This window comes from Portunus trituberculatus, chromosome 31, assembly GCF_017591435.1.
Source record: "Portunus trituberculatus isolate SZX2019 chromosome 31, ASM1759143v1, whole genome shotgun sequence".
Classification (NCBI taxonomy): domain Eukaryota; kingdom Metazoa; phylum Arthropoda; class Malacostraca; order Decapoda; family Portunidae; genus Portunus; species Portunus trituberculatus.
In genome coordinates this window covers 12,448,164-12,473,324 of record NC_059285.1, presented here as the reverse complement: position 1 = coordinate 12,473,324, position 25,161 = coordinate 12,448,164, and the positions used below count along the sequence as shown (strand labels likewise).

The window sequence follows — 25,161 nt, the reverse complement described above, 5'->3', positions numbered from 1 at the left end:
TCTGCTCCTAGATCAACTGTAATTAGATGCTTACAGACAGCATGAAAATATATAAAGTAGTCGGTAAGCCTGTACCTTAAGGCAGCCAGTAACTCACAGTTGCCTCCACTCTCACCTGAGAGAATGTGGAGTAAAAGGCCCACACATTGTAACAAAAGGTCAGCCTTCACCTGCAGGCTCACCTTATTCTAAAAAATAGGATACGTAAAATGTAATACTTAATGTTAAAGAATTTGCACTGTACATAAATTTTTGAGGCAGTTAACTCAATGAAAGTTTTAACAGGAACATCTACATCTCATGCATGACATGCTCTCAACAATCAGCACTTGACAAGAGCCACATTTACTGCCACACTGTTCTATTATAGAGAACATCTCTAACAAGTTTTACAAACTTGGATAGTCTAGGAATAAGTGAAATTACTCTCTTGCAAGCTTGGATAGTACAGTTATGAGTCTGCTTTCTTCACCTTGGCTACAGCTAAGACTCGTATTCACATTATTTAGGTAAGAGTATTCTCTTCATTACACAGACAAGGGCACACCTGCACTGAGTACAGCACAGCTGCACACACATGGCGAGTCTAGCTTGCAGGCCACTGCTGGCTACAATCATGACTGGCTCATGTTGCACTCAGGCCTCATATACAGCAGACTAGGCCCTCCATACTCCCACATCCTCCCCACCTCCCCACCTGCTGCATGGAGCTTGGGTAAGTGTTTCCAGCAAGGGTGGCGCCGCCTCACACAATGGCTGAGGCAACGCGTGGTGAGTCATGTGTCTGCCTTGCTGCCAGCTCTTTCCGAAGCTCGTCCACATGTTTTTCAAGCTGCTCCTTGACGTGCAGCAGCTCTTTGTAACGGATGTGCACTGGCTCCTGTGAGAGGAAATGCTGTGAGATGCTGAGGGCAAAGATCCATGGCTTCACATTATCATGTCTGTGTACAATTTCAACTAAATATTTTCAGATTACATTCTAGTTTTGGATCTATTTAAATTGAAATGATTTTGTCTTTCAATTCACTGGCACAAGCACGCAGCCCTAGTCACTGCATTCACCACACACTCCATCATAATGCAGCACTCTTCTCATGACATCCCTGATAGACAGCCACTCCAGGACCACACCATCATGTTGCCATGAAGCACCACACACTAGTCATTATTGAAAATAGATTGTCAATCATGTTTCATCAAGCAAAGTTATGTGAGTGCTCCAAAACTCTGCAAGTTCTGTAGTGACATGGTAAGCATTTATGTAGTGTGACACAGAACATTATCACACACACACACACACACACACACACACACACACACACACACACACTAGGCATCGACCGATTATCAGTACCGATATTAAGCATTTTGACACATATCGGCATTGGCATATTTTTTAAATTTGACGGCCGATAAGAGATCAATTTAAAACTGGGTTATTTTGGCTCTGATGCAGCTGCGCCTCTCTGTCTGCTGCCACTACTATTTCTGGCATTGTCCCATCCACAGCACCATCTGATCAGTTACAAGCAAAGCCACGGTAACAGCCAATCAGCAGTGAAAGCTGTGCATGTACAGTGCTTACACAGACGGTGGAGAACAAGGAATATAGGAGGAGAAAGTTGTGGTGTGGGTTAAAGTTTGGAGGACAGCAGCAGTGTTGCCATCTGTTGATAGCGAGCAATATATATATATATATATATATATATATATATATATATATATATATATATATATATATATATATATATATATATATATATATATATATATATATATATATATATATATATATATATATATATATATATATATATATATATATATATATATATATATATATATATATATATATATATATATATATATATATATATATATATATATATATGAAAAAAACATATCAATTGATCTCTAAGACACACACATACACACACACACACACACACACAAGTGAGTAAACTCCTATTTGTTTTCTAAAAGACAGTAGAACACATATTTGCCTTGGATAAGTGAGTATTTTATTTTTCAAAAAGCTGAGTAATCCTGACCTGCTGCCTCATGGATGGATTCCAGCGACAGTAGTACTTGTCCCACAGACAGAGGTGCCGCATGGAGGTGCGTGGGAACAGCACGTGGTGTTTGGTGTTGGCGCTGTACAGGGGGTTCTCAAAGTCTGCCTTGTTGCTTAGAATGAGAGACCACAGGGAGACGGTCTTGGTCTTCACCTCCTTCTCGATTCTTTCACGTTCGCTGAGAGGAATGACATGATGACACAGGCACACTGCCACCCTAGAGTTGCCATCTGATGGTTGCTAATGGCATCACAGACTGATAACTGACTACATACTCATAGTTAAGAGTTACAATGATCTGGTACACTCAGAGTTAGTCTATATGCACACATTCCTCCCAAGTGTATCACTAGAGTAATTCTACATACAATTCAGACGAGATTGTTAATATAAGGTTAGTCCTGGGCCTGACAGTGCAAGCCTTCCTGCCTCACCTGTTGTAGAGGAACGTTCCAAAGAGGCAAGAGTAGAGGTGGTCCAGAATGGTGATCAACATGTCCTCAGTGAACTGGAAGGCATGCGGGAACTGCTTCAGGATCTGCCACACACAATCCACGAACTGAAGGAAGACGGGCGAGCGGTCTGCATCCTGGTGGCGGTCGTCCCCATGGCCCACTCTCTGAGGGAAAGGAGAGGCGTGAGTGGTACAACCACCAACAACCACCAAGGGCTGGTGGGTCAAGTCACTTCACTTTCAATGAGGTCATCAGGCTTTGTCTGGTAAATTCCTCAAGGGATAAAAGAAGAATAAAAAAAAAGTTAAAGAAAAAAATCTTAATTCTTTTATATCAAACACAACTTTAAACACACTTTATCATGCAATAATATGTTAGTATTTTAGATAATACCATGATATATCATCATTTTGTGCTAACTCTTGTGTAGGAAGATACCTTTAGCAAAACTCTGCTTGAAGCACAACAACAATAACCTTTCCAAAAGTTTATTGTTACAACAACAACAGAATTACATAGTACCATTACCATTAATTCCTAAAGAGTGGGCAGTGTCTGGAGTGGATGCAATGTAAAGGGTGGGCAGTGTCTGGAGTGGATGCAGTGCAAAGGGTGGGCAGTGTCTGGAGTGGATCTATTGAATTTCAAATTTCTGCAAAATCTTTTTAACCTGCAAATATCCTTCCCTGACAATGATGTCTCCCTCTGAGTTTCAGTGTTTTATGAACCACAGTAGTGACTACAAGGAAAAATGATCATTCCTCTTCCTCTTACACCTTGGAGTAGGAAAATACAACTAGAAGAGAAGTTAATTTCTCAAATCTCAAAAGTGGTTTCACTAGTCGATGTACATGTACTGTACATTGCCCCAGCAGTAATGATTATAATGTTTGTGTGTTGTAAGTGACAGCAATACTGTTTCCTTCAGTGTGTCTGCACATTCATGTAAATGAGTGACTGAGGGATACTGGTTAGGGAAACATATAAAGGAAGCTTGGGGGTGCCCCAGCTGGACCCCGGGCCAGGCTGCCACACAGCATACAATCATTCAAATGGGATGAGGAACGGCGGAAAGTTACTTCTCCTCATCACTTCACCAGACACACCACATCACCTACACAGTTTGGGTTTGCAGGAAATTGAAGAGGAAAGACTGAGAAGTGCAATGTTATCATGTCTTTATAAACCAGAACTAAAATATTGCTAATGAAAAGTACCAATCTTTGCAGAAATGTCAACACTATCCCTGAGATAGTGCTGTCTGTGCCATCAGTGCCACCACTCACAACAGCCACCTTTCAACACTTAGCTCACCTGTGCAAACTTGTGTCCAAAGCTGAGCCACTCCTTCTCCAGCAGCACGGCAAAGCCCGGGATGGTGCGGTAGTAGCCATCCAGCATCAGCATGGAGAGTGCCGTCAGCTGGGGGCACACAGGGATGGCTGAGGATGGGTCCACTGCTCTAATGTGTGTGTGTGTGTGTGTGTGTGTGTGTGTGTGTGTGTGTGTGTGTGTGTGTGTGTGTGTGTGTGTGTGTGTGTGTGTGTGTGTGTGTGTTAATAACTGTTGTGGTATTCATGTTCTGAGTCAAGTTTGTATTGTCTTGTGTTCACATCTACAGTCACTTAACTCAATATCAATGTAGTGGGTTTCTTTGCACTCACCTCCACATTGTAGTATTTGCCTCTTTGTATTTTTCATGAGACTGAGTCAAGCTTGTTACATTGCCTGTTTGCATGACTAGTATTTCAGTAAGATAATACAAGATGCTTATTCACCTTATCCAGGTTCTAATTTTCTGTTTCCATTGTTTGCTGAACAGTTCAGTCCACTTGTCTAAGGTACCAGTGAGAGCAGCTAGCTGTGTGCCTCACCTGTGCTGTGCGGTCCCAGCCATCAGAACAGTGCACCACCACACTGGTCTTGTGACTCTCCACCTTGTCTGCAATGCGCAGCGCCCCACTCAGCACGCAGCGAATGTGGTCCAGCCAGTGGGTTGCCTCCAGATTGCTGAGCCAGTGTGAGTTATCAATGTGGGGGTAACACACCTCTGTGGGGATAAAGTGAGGGCTGTGGTATGATGGTCTGCTCCTCAGCTTTGCTACACACCTGTATAATTGTGAACTCAAGAAGTTCAATGTCATGTCTCAGTTTATTTCTTATTCTAAACCTTTGACTGCTGTGGCTATTTCTTTTAATATGATGGCCAGGTACAACTTATATTATGGTCTCAAGTATGAAAATTGCAGCAAAGGAAGCAATCAAATACATATATATATATATATATATATATATATATATATATATATATATATATATATATATATATATATATATATATATATATATATATATATATATATATAAAGTCTTTGTTATACGGTAGTTCTTTATCCGGTAAATTCACAGTTACGGTATTTGGGAATTACTACCCTTGATTCAATATATGGTAAGAAAAATTCACAGATACGGTATACACTCGTCATCCACGCAACACCTCCCCGCCACTCACAGTACTGACTTTAACTTGACCAGCCTTGGAGCCTGTTATCTCTTCCTCTACCCCCCTTTTTTTTTATTAACTGCATTACATATTACTTACATGCATTACTAATTAGATGAATAAATGGAATATTAAAGGGTCTATTGTAAGCACAAATATATTCATAATAATTATGGCAAACAAAGCCTACTACCAGCGGCGAACCATGCAGCAACTGATAAAGGACATGGATGGGCCTGGCAAGCCCACTATCAGAGAATGGTGGAAGTCGTATAACATCAAGCATGCCTTAGATAACATCAAGTCATCTTGGGACGAAGTGAAGATATCTGCCATGAACTTGGTGTGGAATAAAGTATGGCCAGAATATGCACATGACTTCCCAAACTTTGCTGAAGACGATATCAGTGCGATCAGAAATGACAGTAAATCTGTGCCATAGAGCTGGCTTCGATGAAGTTGATGATGATGATGTTCAAGATCTTTTGGAAAGCCATACTGAACCTCTCTCAAATGATGAATTTATAGAGCTAGACAAGGCATCACAGGAGGCAGAAAAAGAGGGAGACAAGTGTCATGGTAAGCCCATGCCAGCGATTAAATTCTCACAAAGGAGCCAGCAGACGATGCCCGCACAAGGCTATGTTCGCCTGTCTTCGAGGTGGAGGAATACAAATTGCTTGGAGAAGCTAGTTCTTGAGGCAGAACGAGTTATTCTCCCAGCTGATAGTACTGAGATGTGTAATTACATATTGGCTACAATATGATAATACTGAGGAGATGGCTAGAGTGATCATTGAGCTGTAATAATGAGAAACAGCGGATTGCTAATTGGCAACTCTGAGTCTGGCAAGGATGCTGGATGGCGGCGCAAGGGTTGCCAACCTCAACCTCAGTGCAATATTTAAATTTCCCCAATGATTATTGTTTCTTTCTTATGTACACCATCGAGTTGCGCATATTTGTGGGGGCCTTCGGTGTGTAGACATGTCTGTGTAGAGTTGGGAAGGTGTTAGAAAGAGGAATGAGGAGAATTAGAGGAAAAGCTATTGTTAAATTAGCAAATGGGGTCAAGCCAGGCCGTGTGACCTGCAGTAGGTCACGCAGGCAGTCTAGGGCGTGACTCGGTGTCAGGTGGGTGCGTTGCTCATGAGGTCGGTATTTTTCCTCCGTATATTGCACGCAGCTACGATTCTATCATCTTATCAGAGGGAAAACAGCCTCTTAAGATCGATACGATTTGCCGAGCGTTGTGCAAAAGCGGAGGAAATACCGATCTCCCAGATAAAGATGGATTATTTTAACTCTGTGTTCACACGTGCTGCTGGAGGCTCTTTCAGGCTTTTGTGTGTGTTAAGGCAGTGTTGGGAGCCACGAGCTACATCATTTATTCTAGGCTGTTGTGCAAGGACAGATTAGTGCTTTACAGGTGGTTACCCAGCTGTGAAGAGCTGAGATGAACTATTTCTAGAAACATTTGTGTTGTGCGTTCGTGCCCTTTGTCCCCACATGGTGGAGTGATCCCGGAGGCCCTGGAGTCCACGTGGGTGGTCGCTGCCTTTGTACAAGGTAGTGTTTGGTGTTCACGAGCTCACGCATGTCAGAGTATTGTACCCCAGAGTGGTGGTAAGTCTTTTCTTAGTTATTCTATGAATATTTAGTGTGTGCCTGTGTGTGCGTGTGTATGTGACCGCATGGCATGTATGGTGTTGTTATAATCTAACTAATAAAGTGAAAAGTGTAGAAACTGTGTTTTGCTTCTGTGATTACCTGTCTGTGTTGGGTCCCAAGAGTTGTTCCCTTAAAATAAATTAGAAATTGTGAGGATTGCGGGTGCGAGTTGGTTAAGAGGTTCAGATATATATATATATATATATATATATATATATATATATATATATATATATATATATATATATATATATATATATATATATATATATTTGCAACGAGAACTCGATTCGAGCAATTTCTCTGAGTATATTCTGATCACACCTCCATAATCAATCTTCCACCACCCCACCGCCCTCCCACAACAAGGAAGAAGAACCTGTGCGTGGCCTGGACATCAAAACTCTTAGAGAATGTCTCGGTAGTATCAAAAAAGATCTGGAAATCCTGAAGGAACGTAACCCAAATCCTGCCAGGAGTAGCAAAGCGGCTCATGACGTACAGAAAAGTGTCAAGACTAATCAAGAAATCTATGATGAAAAAAAAAAAAAAAAAAAAAAAAAAAAACAGCCCTCCATCTACTCGTTCTTCAAGCCAGTCAGACATGCTGTCCCTGTTACACCTGCCGACACTGCTACAGCTGGCCCTTCCACATCCGCTGCCGATGGTTCTACAGCTAGCCCTTCCTCCATATCCTCTTTCTTCAAACCAGTGAAACATGCTGACCCTGCTACATACAGCTGGCCCTTCCACATCTGCTTCCGACAGTGCAGACGACGATGTCTTATCCTCGTCTGCCCACTCAGAGGAAAATAAGTAAGGGCTGAAATCCCTACTGTCCCTTTGCCTCAGGAGGGATATCATCTGATAGAATACATGGCGAATGAAAGGTAAATTAAAACATTTTCTGTTTATTTCGTTTGCGCAATACGTTACATCTTTCTTATGGCTATTTTCATGTATTTTCATTTCTGTAGGGATGATTTTTGACGTGCTGTAACGCATTCCTTATTATTACATGTTATAATGGGTTCTTTATACGGTAATTTCAATTTGCGGTAAGGTTTTCAGGAATGCATATGTACCGTATAACGAGGACTTACTGTGTGTATATATATATATATATATATATATATATATATATATATATATATATATATATATATATATATATATATATATATATATATATATATATATATATATATATATATATATATATATATATATATATATATATATATATATATATATATATATATATATATATATATATATATATATATATATATATATATATATATACAGTAATACTCTGCTTAACGAACGTTCGTTTAACAAATTTCCGGTTTAACGTACTACATAAAGTTAGACCAAAAATCCGCATAACGTACAACCACATCCGTTTTAGCGAATTTTCTGGGTTTGAATTTGCCGGGTGAGGGACTGAACGCGGTAGTTTCGTTGTAAATGACTGGCTCCTGGAGCTGGATCCAAGATTCTTAACAACGTCAGATCAACCTCTTGCAGCGAAATGACATCCATGAACGCTTGGAGGGACGGTGACAAGGTTGCTTTCAGGTTGCTCTGAGGTTGCTGGGACCACCACCTCTGGAGGTGGCAAGATTTGTAAAAAGCTAATAGAAATGTTGTTTTGTGAACATAAATGCGAGAATGTGAGAGAATTTGTACGTAGCTCCTCTAACTTCCAATGACTCGTACGACATCATAAAGTAGTGGTACACCGGTGGCCCAATATGCTGCCAAACGTACATATATACATATATATATATATATATATATATATATATATATATATATATATATATATATATATATATATTTTTTTTATTTATTTAATTTTTTTTTTTTAACCCTTGTGGTATATTGGGGACCAGCCCAGAACACATCCCCCCCTATTTCCATTACTTCCTACGGGAAAATTACGTCCGCTTAACGAATTTTCGCTCGAACAGCTTTGACACCCCTATCCTGTTCGTTAAGCAGTAGTATGTAGTATATATATATATATATATATATATATATATATATATATATATATATATATATATATATATATATATATATATATATATATATATATATATATATATATATATATATATATATATATATATATATACAGTAAGGTCCTTGGTTACGTCGGTCTCGAGTTACGTCAAATTCGCACTTACGTCAGTCCACTATAAGGCAATTTAAGATTTAAAAAATTGAAAATTTATAAATCGTAAAGCACGGGGTTTATTGTTATTGTTGGCCGCCAGGCGTCACTAGTGGTTATCCGCCACACCGCCCACCTCATGCTTGAATACAATAACTCTACGTACCTTAGTTCCACCACACCGTCGCCCCTGGCAAGAGTGTTCCTACATCTGCGTTTGCTGACTATCTTAGTATCTTGCTCAATGGCACCAAAAAGAAAACTCCTGAGTGATAGCAGTGATGCTAAGAAAAGGAAAACCATTACGCTACAAGAAAAAGTGGACATAATTAAAAGACATGAGAAGGGAGGCAGCAGCTGTGTGTAAGGGAGTGAAGAAGAAAATGGGAAGCCCGTTACCATGACAACGGGGAGGTTGACGACCTTGAGGGCTCACGCACCTATCACAACAATAACAACTCCGGAGCCTTCGTCTGGGCCACACGACACTTGCAGGTCACTTGCACCATCTGCGCCTGTCTGCTGATCCCTATTGCCCTTTCCTATTGCATTTCCTGCTCCGCTGCCCACGCTTCTACTCCCACCGCACTGCACTACGCTCCCAGCTGTCCACCCTGGACGTCACAACATTCGACCTGCCTACCCTCCTGGCGGCCTCAGGCGTCCACCCCTCTGGCAACATGCAGTCCTTCGTGTTCGTGGCCCTAATCAACAACAAAAACAAGCTTGTGTTTCATATTCCTACATACTTGTAAATAATATAACAATATAACCTTTTACTTATATAACGCTTCTACTCCTACAGCACTCCACAAAGCTCCCAGCTGTCCGCCCTGGGTGTCACAACATTCGACCTGCCCACCCTCCTGGCGGCCTCAGGCCGCCCCTCTCGGCAACCTGCAGTCCTTTGCGTTCGCGGCCCTAATCAATATATTCCTACATAGTTGTAAATAATATACCAATATAACAATATAACCTTTACTTACCTGAATAACCATAAAAAAATATTGGTTGAAAACTCGATAATATGCTTTGAAAGTACAAAAACTCAAGTTACGTACAAAATCGACTTACGTCATGTTTCAGGAACGTAACTCTGACGTAACTCGGGACCTTACTGTATATATATATATATATATATATATATATATATATATATATATATATATATATATATATATATATATATATATATATATATATATATATATATATATATATATATATATATATATATATATATATATATATATATATATATATATATATTCTTTTTTCTATTGGGTGTAGGCTTAATTTTACTGAGTATTAAGGATGTCTAGAATAACTCAAATGATAGTAAGTCAAAGCATCTTGAGGTGAGTGTGATGCTACTATGCCTGATAGGAAATGCTGCACACCAACACTGAAGATACTTGCAACTCACATTGTGAGTGACAATATGCAATGCTAGGCACCTTGCAGTGCAGTGACGAAGGAGGATGGTGTGCCCTTGTTGCTAACACTGACGTGCATGAGTCAGCTGAGCTTTTTGAAAAAATTGCTGGACTGGTGACAGGCAAGATACAAGTGACAATCATGGACACTACAGGCGTAACATTGCATCTGGTATGAACACAACTGTTAAAAAAGTACTGCAGTGATTAGCTAGGTACTCAATTTTAATAATGCAGAAATCTTGTTCTTCTGTCACCAGGAAAAAAAAAAAAAAATAAATAAAAAAAATAAATAAATAAATAAATAAATAAATAACAAAATAAACTTAAACAATCATGTAAAAGAGAGGAGGTATGGGCAGAGGTGTTTAGGAATAAGGCCCATGTCCAAGTATGTGCAATGGCATCAAGGCATCATCCACACACCACCTCCATCACAACATTATTTTCCTTACTCTCCATCCTCTACACACTGTCCCTCACACTCTCCAGTCTCCTTTGAACCTTCCGATTCATTCACTGTCTTTCATAAGTCATACACCAGCTCTCTCCATGATGCTACTAGTATCTCATCCTCCAAGCACCAATCACCACCTCCCACACTCTCTGTTGTGCTCTGAACCATATCTGTCTCCCTGCACCCTCCAGTCACCTCTTCCCTTCACTTGCACCACTGCGCTCTGCCTCACCCTGCAGCTTGCGAAGACTCTCCCTCATGACATGGATGTTGTGAATGTCAAGGAACTGCACCTCAGCGTTCTGGTAGGCGTCCTCACTCTCGTAGCCACCGCCCTTTGCCTTGTTGGCCACGGCGTTCACACTGCAGCAGAACACAAGCTATTAGAACGTGACACTCCAGAGGACATGACAACATTGAACAAGGGGAGACAAGTGGATGACTGACATAAAAGGTACACCTTTCCACCTACTACACACACTGATACTTAGAGTATACTACAAGACGAGATGGGGTGAAGAGATGAGATGAGAAGTAGGAATGCAGTAATGAAAAGATGGAAACAAGAGCACATTATTGCATGTCTACTGTAAACTGCAACTCACCAAAATAAATAAATACTCATGCATGTTCACACACACACACACACACACACACACACACACACACACACCTGGGCCGGGCATCCATGATAAATATCTTGTGGCTTTGTGCATTGGCGTCCATGATGTGCTGGATGTACGCCTCGTCGTCCCTGCTGCGCTTGCCACTGACACCCACTAACGGCTGAGCGCAGCGCGTGATGGTGGCCTGACTCTCTGGGTGGATCCAGCTCAGCACCTGTCCAGCCACACAGCAATGAGCCCCACACTGAGTCCTGCTGTGTGGTGCAGTACACACACAACACACACAACACTGTCTACACACTACAGCACACTGCAGCAGTACTGAGTAGCACACCGATACAAAAAGGCCTGTCCAGGCAGGTCTAATTATGGACTCATGTGTTTCCTGGCAATCTAGTGACATGTATTTGTTTCCTGCCATCAAAATGTTATTACCACTTTTACTTGATGGCCCAGCATACTCACATCACATTACTGACAATGGGAAGTGTAAATACAGTAACTGCCATGAATTAATCTTCTAAATTGGTGCAGTTGTTGTATAACAAATGTAGACACAAGCAATGCACACTGGGCTCCAGTTGCAGGTGTGTGTGTGTGTGTGTGTGTTTGTGTGTTGTGTGTATGTATCCTCTCATGACAAAGCTAAGTGACACACAGGTTACCACTCCTCACCTCCCCACCACCCACTTCCTGCCAGGCACTGACATTTGTTGTGTTGTTTGTAGACTCCTGCCTGGATGCAACAAGCAGCACATGACACACATACCACTGGGTTGCTAATCTCTGTTTCTTCACACCACACAGTATTGCCTCTCGTGTCTCCTTACCGGGATGCGGCCTCGGCTCCGAAAGGCGGCCACATTGCGGAGGTCGTTGTCGGAGGCAGCGGCAGGCACGGCCCACACTGCTGGGTAGGTTTCACACAGCTCATACTGCTCGTTGATGCGGGTAATGCGCCAAGACTCAGTGGGCAGGCCCTGTGGGGAGACGGGGCTCAGGTGGCGAGCAGTACAGATGGCACACACTCACTACTAAAGAATGCTTAGTTTTCCAAGTGTAACTGGTGAGGCTACATGACTTCTTGCTTGGCTCACTTCAAAAGAGGGATGTTAAAGTGAAAAATCAAGCTAGTGGCTACTGTACTACAAAATCATGGATAAAATTATATTTTTTGTTTGAAGAAAAACTGGTCTTGTGAGGTATTTTATGAATTCTAATGATAATTTAATGTGATTTTGCATCACTGATTGGGAAAAAAGAACATCATGAGGACCTCACTAATCATTTGAAAATGGTCCTAATAAAAGCTGATGGAATTTAAGAAAAGCCTCAACACCAATATAATCTTTGTACTGGCACCATGTCATGAAATAAAGACTGAAGTCATAAACAAAAGTAATAGTAAATCCTTCCAGTCAGCAGCCAGATGCTCACCTGTCTCTTGAGCTCAGCGATGGGCTCATACACACTCCAGCCCCTTTCTTGATACTGCTCGTTGTACCCAAAGGCAAAGAAGGGCAATTTATGGGAGGCCGGGAAGGCGTACTGCAGCAGCTTCTCTGTCACCATTCTGCGGGAGTGGTTCTCCTGGGGGCAGAGGATGGAGCATGCTCACACACACACACAAACACACACACTTCACCACCAGCAACTGAGGCCTTGTCTGCAGCCATCACCTCAGGAGTCTGCATTCTCTTATGTTCTCGTGAGACTCTTGTCTTTGTTGTACATGACAGAGCATTTTGAATAAGGACTAGCTGAGATTCTTAAAAAGGACATAATTTAGATTTTTTTGTGAATTGTTGCCTAATTTCAGATAGAACATACAAAAATTTTTGTCAATACTTGTAAAAAAAAAAGTCATACTGATAGGGTTGTGAGCCCAAACTCAGTACAGTAAAGAGGTTTGGTGCAGGAGACAAGGAGCACCAAGGCTGGTGGGTCAACACCGCATCATCTCAGTGCTGTGGCTGAAGTAGGGAAATATACCTGACAAAACACCATGGTTGTCAATAGCAAGAGAGAGAGTGAGACTAAATTGATGACATTCAAGAAAACATTGCAAGTTGACACAAAAATTACTCTTGTTTATTTTCTTTAAATAGTTTTTCAATTGCAAATTCGTAGTCAAGTGATGACTGACAACTATCTTAGTGTTTGAAAAAAAAAAAATAAATAAATAAATAAAATAAATAAATAACAAATAAGAAAAAAAGTCAAACTCACAACTCTTATTGACATGCCACATACATTTGCATTGAAATGAAGTAATATGTGAATTACAGTTATCAAATTATGTTTCTAGTGAAATAAAAATATAGGTACTATATCAATACAGGAAGCAGACGAACATCATTAGTGGTGGATGATCTAATGCAGCATTGGTGACTAGGGTTAATCAATGTGAGTATGGCACTACTAGTGTTACACTGTTGTGATGCAAGTGTTAGATAGTTAGAGGGTTTGCACAGTGCACCACACAGTGGGTGGCACATGTGGGGCGTACACACACCACCTGCCTGCCAGCTGCCTCACTGCTCTACTGCTAAAGGAAGAAAAATAGAAAATAAAAGGTATTCACACAGACAAAGTTAAAACAGGAAAGCAGATGAATTAGCAGGAAAACTAACCTATGTTCATATCTGTTTACCAGGATGGCATTTCCTTACAGGGCATGTACTTATGTATGTAGGTGAGACATAAATACATTTATCTTAATTTCTTCACATCCCAGCACACTATGTGTTAGTTGTGGTAAATCTACCACAAAGCCTGACAACCAAGCAGGTCTATCACCAATCAGTGTTGCACCATTACACACCCCTGCCTTGTGCCACACCCAGGCCCACCAACTCAGCACACCAAATGCAACCATTTGAGGACAAGCCTGCACTCATGCACTCACAACTGCTTTCCGTTCACTCTCATCTCCTGCAATGATGCAATATCTTTTTGTTCCATACTCATGATTCTTGCATCACACTTCCACTCCTCTCACATCAGATCCCCTTACCTTCCTCACCAACCATTCTCTCCATATCCCCAAACTTTGTAACACTGTTCTGCTCAGTCTCCTAACTCTTTTCTGACACTTGTTTTCCTTTCCACTAACTCATTCCTCACCAACAAATACCTTACATTTCATCATACACTGCTACACTTCTCACTTCACCACTAAGGTCACCACTTGTGTTACTCTCCCCCTATCAAGACCTCACCTCCTCCTCATCACACTTTTGGACTCAGAAGATTTACATTGTCCTTTCTTCTTTGTTTCTCTCACAGCTACCAGTAACACTTTCTTCTCACAAAGCAGTTGGCAGTCTTTTCTCATTCAACCTCAGCTGCAACACATCCAAGCATATTCCAAGGCCATATATCAACTCTTCCATAACTAGACCTCCCCTCTTGCCTCTGCACTTTGTCAAATTAACAAAGAAAGTAAAGTAAAATCAAATTAAATAAATAAGATTTGTTAAAAAGCTAATTTCTCATGAACAGAATAAAAAAAATTGCCATTTTTTTAAAGACATGAAAGAGCAAAAAAGTTTTCCGTAAGGAGTTCAAGTGCTGATCACTGTAAAGGTACCAATGGTCTTGGTGCAACATCTTGTCAACAACACTAGAAAATATAACATGGTAATCATCAACTATCCTGGTACAGCAAACAATCAAATAAACAATATAAATGTACAGCAAATGTTTTATAAACAAATATTTCTTCATCAATCACTTGTGTATGTATTAAGTGAGACACCATGTGTGTCTCAAAGATCTGAGGTGTCTGTTCAGTGGCCCCCTGGCCACTACAGAACACTAAACCTTCCTTGAGTCATGCAAAAATTAAAGGTTTAATTAAACTAAAGAAATGACACTTTAAGTGGATAACAAATAAGACAAACTAAAAAAAAAAAAGGTTCTTCATTACTGACTGACTTGATTGAAGATATTTATAAAAAAAAAAAAAAAAGAACTCTAGGCATAATGGCAAGGAAGGAAGGTAACACAGACAACAACACTGAGCAGACACCTCACCACACGGAGTAAGACAGAATGGACGATAATACATGAGCAAAGGATAGAATGAGGGAGATGATAGAGCGCATGACAGGCCATGAAGCAGATGCATGTGCATACACACACACACACACACACACACACACACACACACACACACACACACACAAACTGAGCAAGGTGAGGGTTTATGTGGCTACCAGGAACCAGCACAGTTAGTTACAAATAAGGCTGGTATTTAATGTCACTCATGCTCACTGACTGCATTGCTTCATGGCAGGTCTACACTCTTGGTCAGATCAATACAGTATGTGATTCCACCTTAAGACTAGGCGTCCTGAGCCTATGTACACATGAAGGAGTTAGTGTGAAGGAATGCAATGATGAAATCAAAACCTGAGCACTGCCCCGTTAGTGTGAGACAGGCAAGGCTACCACACGCCACCACAGAGCCTTACGCTTAGTGTTAGTGGACACACAGGCCACCGCCTCCCACCAACACTCCTGCAGCACAGAAAAACTACTCCATTTCTGACCTCTGATGTCTGACTAGCTCCGTATCCGGCAAAGTTATGGCGCACCCTGTACCGTCTGAACACTGAGATATGCATGTCCCTCTTAAGATGCATTGAGTACTGCGAGTCATTCTGGTGGTGGGGCAACAGACACAGGGTGGGTTACTATGTTCCTTGCCGCTGCTGCTGCCTCCCGCCCTCACCTCACCCTTACCAACACATACACTCTTTCCTCTAGGCATCTTTTTACTTCATTAATGTTATATAAATTTCTTCTTTAAATCTCATGAAACTTTAAGTTAATCCAAAACCTTAGTGTTGATAAAAACATACACACACACTTTCTCTCTCTCTCTCTCTCTCTTATAACATTCCTTTAGGCAGAAATGTATGAAATTCAACCAGACACTGACATATCATTATTCTTGGTTCACTATTTCCTGCATGGCTTCACTTTCTATTCTTAGGCTGTCACTTTTAATCTGGAGAAAGTAAGAGAATTGTTATATGGCCGATCTTAGTGGACCTTTATGCATGAGAAAAAAAAAAGCCATTCAGTTATTGATACTTTGCTCTCTGTCTGTGATGGAGATTAAGTGCCTAAAAATCAGCATATCCTCTTCTTTCCTTTTGATACGATGACCTGCCTGGGACTGATGGAAGGACTGCTGAATGACAAGAACCCACCACACCACCACATCCTAACTCAACCACATATTCGGAAATACTGCTCTCCCACCACTACTACTTCCAGAGGCCACAGAGGTGGTTAGCTGGGCTCTTGGGAATGTTTCTTCCGTTAACAGTTACTCTGTCACTAGAACTGGCTTGTGGTGCTCCTGTCACCTCCAGGCACTCACTTCACCAGGAAAACAACAGTAAGCAGTGGGTGTTGCCTCACTCTAAGAAGAAATAGTTTCCACTCTTCAAAACTCTTATGCAATCTTCACCTAAAGTTTATAGCAAGTGCAGGAAATTGCAACCAAGACATGATCTGCTATTCTACTTGTACAGTTTGGTATTCAATGCCCCACTACAGGTCAACTTGTGTTTTGAAGTGCATTTATACTCTTACAGGGAGGGGCTGGTAGTGTGGGCAGTGTTGTTACTGTCCCCTGCTCTCCACACATACACACAAACAAATACACATATCCCTCTTCAAAACAGAGGACATCCCCAGTCATACTCCAAGGTGATGTTAGCCAAACACTCCCCGCTGCATCACATCCCCTACAACACTCAACTCCCACATCCACAATATAAGTCACCCAACCTTTCCCCACACCAGACAAGTTCCCAAGACAAGCTGTCACCCGACACTGACATGGCAGATCTACCAGTACACACACACACACACACACACAAACACGCACGTACACACAACACCACCCACAGTGCAGCCAACACCCACCCACTTGTACGGTGGCAATTAGTGACATGTTTACTGAACACACCACACTAGTGAAACACACAGGCAACACATGACTAAGTGAACTGTTAAGGCAGGCCGCCGGAACACCAGCGGCACCATGCAGCGGCGGCGCGGGAGTGAGGTGCGACACGACTCATACCTGCTTGTGGGCAAAACGAAGGTTACGGATGTCCTTACAGAAGATCTCGATTCCATAAGAGTTTTCTCCTCGGCTGGTGTTGGCTCCTCCCACCTTCTCTATCCGGGACACCTGCGTGTTGGGTGTACAGAGATGGAGGGATATTGTCCATGGAAAACAACACAAGACATAGTACACCAAAAATCATGATTATTATGGACCATATCTGCATAAGTAACCATTATGAGAGAGTCTTAACCCTTTGACTACTAGTTAGCACACCTTTCCCTGATAACCAATCACTCTGAGACATCTTTACTTGCTCTACAGCCACATCCAATCTTGAAACTGGGAAGAACAACACGGTAGCAGCTGGCTCTGCTTCCAGGCAAACACATATGTACTCCAATAAGACTCTAGTACAACAATGAGCTAACACCTTATACCATAAACACAGGGAGTCATTCCAACCATTACTGCACACATAACCTGACACTCCAATCATGACCTCACATGTTCTAATCCATAACCTCTTCACAACCTCACCAGTCCCCAGCAATACACCATCATCCCACCACTCCACTACACACACACACACACACACACACACACACACACCCATGCCCCCTGACCCTCACCACCACACTGCAGCACCCAGCACTCACCACACCCAGGGGCACCTCCAGTTCAAAGGGAGGATCTGTCTCGGGGCTGCGGAAGATGAGTCGGTAGTTGGTGACGGACAGCGTGCCTTTCTTTGGGCCAACGTAGGGGCAGAGGTAGGTGACTTCCCTGGCAGTGCCCTCCAGCTGCTCCCCAGGCACCAGAGGGGGTTCATCAGGGCGCAGCGTACGGCTCCCATCCCTCACTGTCATCTGGGGGAGTGTGGGTGTGTGTGAGGGAAGGAGTTTGCACTAATGCATGCCTTCTTGCTTCCTTGCCTCTCACACATGTCTTGTCTGTGACTAGTGCTAGATGTGCATTGGTCACTATACCTGTCCATGACAACCTGTACTCTGTCTTTGTGTGTTCTTATACAATTGTATTTTAACAGGATTGAATCAAGTTCATAAGTCTTTCTTTTACAGTTAATTTGTCATATCTATCCTCAAGCCACGAATGCTCTTTTGCTCATAACTTGGTCAGTAAATTAATTTCACTGGCTCGTTACTTTGTCAGGAAAACTGTATTTTAGCACACCTTTCTTTGCTCTTTTCTTTTGTTGTATAATTTCTTACTGTATCATCTTAGTGTTGACTGTTGAGCTAACACAAAACCCTGACACATATCTTTCCTTTTGTTTCTACTCATTTGTATATTAGTGTGTGTGTGTGTGTGTGTGTGTGTGTGTGTGTGTGTGTGTGTGTGTGTGTGTGTGTGTGTGTGTGTGTGTGTGTGTGTGTGAAGACAACACCAATGTCAAGATCAGAGAGAGAGAGAGAGAGAGAGAGAGAGAGAGAGAGAGAGAGAGAGAGAGAGAGAGAGAGAGAGAGAGAGAGAGAGAGAGAGAGAGAGAGAGAGAGAGAGAGAGAGAGAGAGAGGGGGTGTCTGCGAGGAGTGAGGTGTTTGTTGTTGTGTGTCTGTGTCTGCATGGCTAAAAACTTGAGTCCATCACAGGTCACCAAGAAGATGAAGCAGAATAATGAAGAGGCACAAAAATAATATGCAAATACATATAATAATAACAATGAAAATAACAACAACAGGAATAAAAATAGCAATAATATAATGGTTTTCATAAAATAAAACACACAAACATAAACACACACACACAAATATCCAGCAAAAACAATAGAGATCAAAATGAATAAACAAATAGATAAATACAAAATAAATGAGTAAATAGCAAGGTAAACCAAAAGACAAGTAGTGTGGCAAGGCGGCAAAGAGTCAGGTCAGCAGTGTTGAGTCGGCAACACAACACACCAGCAGGAACCCTCTGGCCACACTGCCATTCCTTCCACACTGATCAGGCAAAGAAATCCTTACAGAGGGAAGTGATCTTGTGATGACAAACTCACCAAAGATTTACAGTGTCACTATATGTCACAGTAACTGAGCCACTCGAGGACACACAAACACACCACTGCTTCCTCTGACTGGTGCCTTCACTTGCCCACCTATCTGTGCATCTCTGCCTTACCCTGAGACACAAGGCAAAACGAAGGAAAAAAAAGCCCGCTGAGATGCCAGTCTCAAAGGAAAGGTTAAAAGGAACTATAAGGTATTGCATCATCCAAATCAAAAAGTTTTGGACTCTTACACAATTTAATCAAGTCTTTTTGTAAAACTAAAATAGATGTGGCAGATGGAGGTACACAAATCAACCAGTGAGTGAGAGTACTGATCAGTGGCAGAGTTATCCGGTTCTCAGATGAAATTACCATAAGAAGGTTGGCTGATCAGAGGACTCAAAATCTGCCAACTGATTGATTCTTGGCAGATCAAAGGACAAAATGGCAAACTAATAAACACAGGAAGACTAGTATGCTACCTGACTAGTGGCCAGTTCTCCAGTTCTCTCAGGGCTTGTGGGGAGAGGGGAAACACAGGATAGCTGAGGCAAGTTATCTACATAGCATATAACATCGTTACAATTGCATTCACAAGCATTGTCAGGTCTTAGCTTCCAGTCCTCCATGTGGAAAGACCAGAACTTTGCTGCATCATGTTGTGTAGAATAAAGGTGAGACAAGGCAAGGCAAGGCAGTGAGGTGAGGCAAGGCTAGACAATATAATGTGAGGTAAGGTGAGGTGAGGTGAGTCAAGGCGAGGCAAGATAAGGTAAGGCAAGGTATGATGAGGTGAGGCAAGGCAAGGCAAGGCAAGGTAAAGCAAGGAAGGGCAAGACAAGTGAGGCAAGGCAAGGTAAGGTAAGGTGAGGTGAGGTGAGGTGAGGTGAGGTGAGGTGAGGTGAGGCCAGGCAAGGCAAGGCAAGGCAAGGTATGGCATGGCATGGCATGGCATGGCAAGGCAAGGCAAGGCAAGGGAGGGTAAGACAGGACAAGGCAAGGCAAGGCAAGGCAAGGTAATGCAGGGCAGAGCAGGGCAAAGCAAGCAGATTGAAAGGAGTGTCATTAATTTTCCTGATATTATTTAGTTTCCTACTCGTACAGTTACAAAGCAGCTGGTGACTCTTGAGGTTTTAAGATGAGGCTTAAAAATACTAATGAACTATAAAAGCTTGAAATAAGAAAGGAAAGGGAAAACAGAAGCAGCCAAAGGGAATAAGACTAACAAACCAAACACTGGCATATGTATGATGAAGACAGAATGATAGCATGTATGTGTGTATGTATGTATAGTAACAAAGAATAACAAGGTAGAAGTACACATGTTGCTTGTCTTGACAGGGCAGTGCAGCTCAATAAGTATCTGACGTCACTACAGAGAGGCACCATTTCACACACTGTTCCACTCCTGTTGCTGCTGTCCTTACATTCGCAGCAGTGGCAGTCAAGTCAGGGTGGCACCGTGGCAGTGACAATGGTGGTGATGGTGGATGGGGAACGTCTCAATGTGGACACCAGCGTGGAGCAAGTGTTGAGTGCATGTGGAGTAAATGGATTAAAGTTTGAAGACGGACAGCCAGTAATGAATGAGTGGTGGAATTACAGAAGATGATGGAGTGGAGGAAGTTTTGAATGAGCTCAAGTCTTGTAATGGAATATAAATGATAGAGTGGAGTGGAGGTGGTTTAAAAAAGGCTATGTATTGTACTGGAATCAAAGGGTGGAGTGGTGTATGACATGACAACGTACTCACTTTGCTGGTGGCGGTGAGGACGTGAGACACCTGGTGGTTGGTGTGGTGGTGGTCGGTGGAGGTGGTGGAGGTGGAAGAACAGGCACTCTTTGGGGGAGAGGGAGAGCCGCCCTGATCCACCCACACATGCGGAGAGACAGACAGATGCCAAGGGTCACCTCTCAGCTGTGTGTGTGTGTGTGTGTGTGTGTGTGTGTGTGTGTGTGTGTGTGTGTGTGTGTGTGTGTGTGTGTGTGTGTGTGTGTGGTAACATGTTTTTCTGTAGGTATGGATGTTGTTTCCTGTTATCTTTCATACACAATCACACTCTCTCTCTCTCACACATGCACACACACACACACACACACACACACACACAAGGTTAATGAGGGAAAGAGAGTGCAGGTAAGTAAGTAATTAAATGTCAATTCATCCCGACAGATAAGCCAAGCAAGGTAGTTGCTGTTTCCTGTCCCTCTGCTGGCAATCACAGGATGGCATCTACACACACACACACACACACACAGAGAGAGAGAGAGAGAGAGAGAGAGAGAGAGAGAGAGAGAGAGAGAGAGAGAGAGAGAGAGAGAGAGAGAGAGAGAGAGAGAGAGAGAGAGAGAGAGAGAGAGACACACACACACACACACACACACACAGAGACACACAGAGAGAGAGAGAGAGAGAGAGAGAGAGAGAGAGAGAGAGAGAGAGAGAGAGAGAGAGAGAGAGAGAGAGAGAGAGAGAGAGAGAGAGAGAGAATATCAGTGGTATTTCAAGACAGTTTCATTTACGCCTTCAACCAAAACCATTCTTGGCATCTATGAACCATTGTTATTAGTACTGTCACCTGTGAGGGAGGGACAGGTGGGAAGAGAAGCTTTATGTATAGTGCATGCAAAAATTGACCATATTTTGAAGTTCCAGCACCTTTATGTCCACTACTTTTAAAAGGCTCAGGTGGGAGGTACTGGGATTCTCAAGAGTGCTTTTTATCATTCTGCTGACCATCTAACAAGCATTGAGCACTGTTATCAGGGAGACAACATGACAAGATCTATGGCCTTTACAAATTATCCTTACAAGGGAATATAGTGGTAAATATGAGTACATGTCCTGCAGCAATGTGATTCACCCCACATTATACTGTTGTTCTCACTGTACACCAGCAATACATGTGGTCACTCTGCAGTGTTGTCATTCATACAGTTACTGATGCACAGGATGGAAGAACAGCCAGCTAAGGAAACACACACAGTTTCTTTGGGAGACAACTGTCTTCGGTGCACTAACTCATAATTCACGGCAGGTCTGTCCTCCAATGCCTTGTGGTCAGTCCTACGCTGTATCCTTGGCTGCCCTACAGTCAACAACTTATGGTTGGCCTGAGGACGTGTTACTCTCCATGCAATGTCTCGTGTACAACTGCACTTCACTCATCGCCTTGCACACAGCTCGTGGCCTGCCTGCACTTCACTCACTGACTCACACTCTGCTGCTTGCCGACGCACACCTCACTCACCGACTCATGGCCCAGCTTGGAGTTGAGTGAGCTAGATTTGGATTCGGAGTTTAAGCTCTCATGGGAAGCCATCTGGGTGTGGGGGGGGGTGCCGGCGGGGGGGCTGCCGCTGCCGCTGCTGCTGCCACTGCTGCTTCCACTGTGGCTCTTGCACCCGCCACCTTTGTTGTTGCTGCTGCTGCTGCTGCTGCCACCGCTGCCACTGCTGCTATTGCTGCGGGTGGTGTTGCTGTTGCTGCTGTGGCTGCTGCTGCTGCTGCTGCGGCTGCCAAGCTGGGTGATGCCTTTAACTTTACTTCTCTTGTCAGGTTTTACCCCGGAGAACATAACCCTGCAGTGACACAAAACACCAACCTTTAACACAACATCTCAATTACAAGTGTGTGCTGGTCAATGGCACACACGAAGCATTGCCTACAATGGGAATAAACTTAGCCTATTAATTTCCAAAGTGGCACTTTGTTTCTGAGTGGAAATGTTAATGTTTTCAGAAGAAGGTTTGAGCAGAGTTCAACTTTAGGGAGAGGTGAGATGGCAGTGGTCCCACTAGGCTGACATAACGGAAGGAAAAATGAAGAGGCAAAATTACACAAAATATTTGGCAAAGAGACAGATGTCACAAGGGGAGTAAGACTTTTGAAAGACTGATAATTTCTACCTAAAGTTTTGAAGATTTGGGGTGAGAAAATGGGTGAGTAATGGATGCCTCTGTGCCAGACACTACCACCTCTGTCATGCACTCAGCACACAGCGATGGGTCCCTGACACCACTGAAGCAGTAGTCATTCCAAGGAATATCACCATAAAACCTCCCCAGGTCCCCCCAACAAGCAGATGCAAGACGCCACAAACACCTATGCTTTGGGACATCCTGAGGAGGGACTGGAGGAAATGAATGACTTGACCTCCTTTCTCACCCCCTCATAACCCCCTCCAACCTACCCTGACTAAGAGGTAAAGTGAATGGTTAGAAAACACCAAACCAAACCAAACCAAACCTAACCTAACCGTACCTCACCCCTCCCCGGACCGCTGACTGACCCCACCCGCACCACCGGAAGGTCAAACAATACCCACAGGAAGCACCCGCTCCTGCGCTTGGCTGACCTCTGACCTCGCGCCGCCATACAGTGTACTAGGTCACGGAAGAGGGCGGAATGGTCACCATCAACACAGTCAAAGAGAGAGCACCGCCCCTTTCCTTATCTGATAACTTTCTTCCCATCTCTCTCAGGGCCACCCAACCCTTCCCTCTCATTACACCCCATCCCGCCTTATTTACTACGCCCCTGTGGGTGGTTTACCGGGCAGTGGTGTGGGTGGTGAGGGCGTGAGGGCAAGGATAAAGGTGTGGCACTCACGGGCGGGCGTGGTGGACGGGTGGGCGTGAGGGAGGGCGAGGACGAGCTGTCACTTCCTCCTCCTAACAGTGTAAACAATCGCCATCTTGCTCTGACATTATTCAATGACACCGGTTCTCAGGAAGACTTGTGTTTGTCGGACTCCTTCTCTCACCTCTTTCCTCTATTTTTCATTCTATATCATTGCTGGTTTTTACTTATCTGTATTTTTCGGGATGTTTTATATGCTAAAGAGTTTAAATAAAAGGCTTAAAAGGATTTTTACTTGTAATGTAGATATTTTTTTGTCCTATCGCTTTTATTAATTGTTCTATTATTGTTACTGATTGGATTTTAAAATTTTCGTGATGCATTACGAAGGGAGTTTGAATGAATGGTTGAACAGCATCTCCATTAACAGCAACAGCCAATACAGCATGAAACACTGTTTTCGCCTACAAACAGTACTATTGTTAGGCTGGCTACAATTCTATTCTTAGCAGCCTTGATTGGGATTTATTGTCTCATATCAATAAATTACCATGTCATGAATAAGACCTCAAACAGTTGACATGCTTTGGAATGTTAATGTACTTTAGTATACGGAATAGCGACATGTATTCTCTCTCTCTCTCTCTCTCTCTCTCTCTCTCTCTCTCTCTCTCTCTCCGTGATAGTTGTATTTTTTCTCATTTCACAAGAGAAAGAAGCCATATGACTGATATACACATAACTAATATTAGACAACTATATCTCTCTTGCCTTCCTTCCTTTCTTGTTCTTTCTCCCCATCCATATCTTATCTTTTCTGCTCTTTCCTGTTATAGTGATCTCTCTCTCTCTCTCTCTCTCTCTCTCTCTCTCTCTCTCTCTCTCTCTCTCTCTCTCTCTCTCTCTCTCTCTCTCTCAGCCCGCGATAACGACTTGGATAATAGGGAGAAACCAAGTACTAACATCTGATTAACCTCTGGCATAGGTATTTCCCAGGCCTGCACAAGTAAGGAATTTTTTTTATCTCTTTTACTACGTACCCTTTCCCTTTCTTCCTTGCAACTATATGATCCCAGC

General features: G+C 42.6%; 1 protein-coding gene across 7 annotated transcripts; it reads right to left on the bottom strand.

Annotated features, from left to right (window-relative positions):
* LOC123511380 (myotubularin-related protein 2-like) lies at positions 1-24,251 on the bottom strand. Of its 7 annotated transcripts, none has more exons than XM_045267200.1 (15): positions 24,115-24,251; positions 22,754-23,084; positions 21,256-21,366; positions 18,156-18,365; positions 17,512-17,622; positions 15,962-16,072; positions 12,843-12,995; positions 12,236-12,385; positions 11,453-11,619; positions 11,012-11,142; positions 4,405-4,580; positions 3,845-3,952; positions 2,510-2,694; positions 2,052-2,253; positions 1-880 (listed from the first exon to the last, which is right to left on the bottom strand). In XM_045267200.1, exons 2-15 carry the CDS (start codon positions 23,078-23,080, stop codon positions 746-748), a joined length of 2,277 nt encoding a protein of 758 aa, XP_045123135.1. In that variant the 5' UTR covers positions 23,081-23,084; positions 24,115-24,251; the 3' UTR covers positions 1-745. The 7 variants fall into 7 exon arrangements, with proteins under 7 accessions (XP_045123135.1, XP_045123137.1, XP_045123134.1 ...); XM_045267202.1 differs by having other exon boundaries at positions 24,058-24,209; XM_045267199.1 differs by lacking the exon at positions 24,115-24,251 and adding an exon at positions 23,831-23,895.
* Positions 24,252-25,161: the final 910 nt, after the last annotated feature.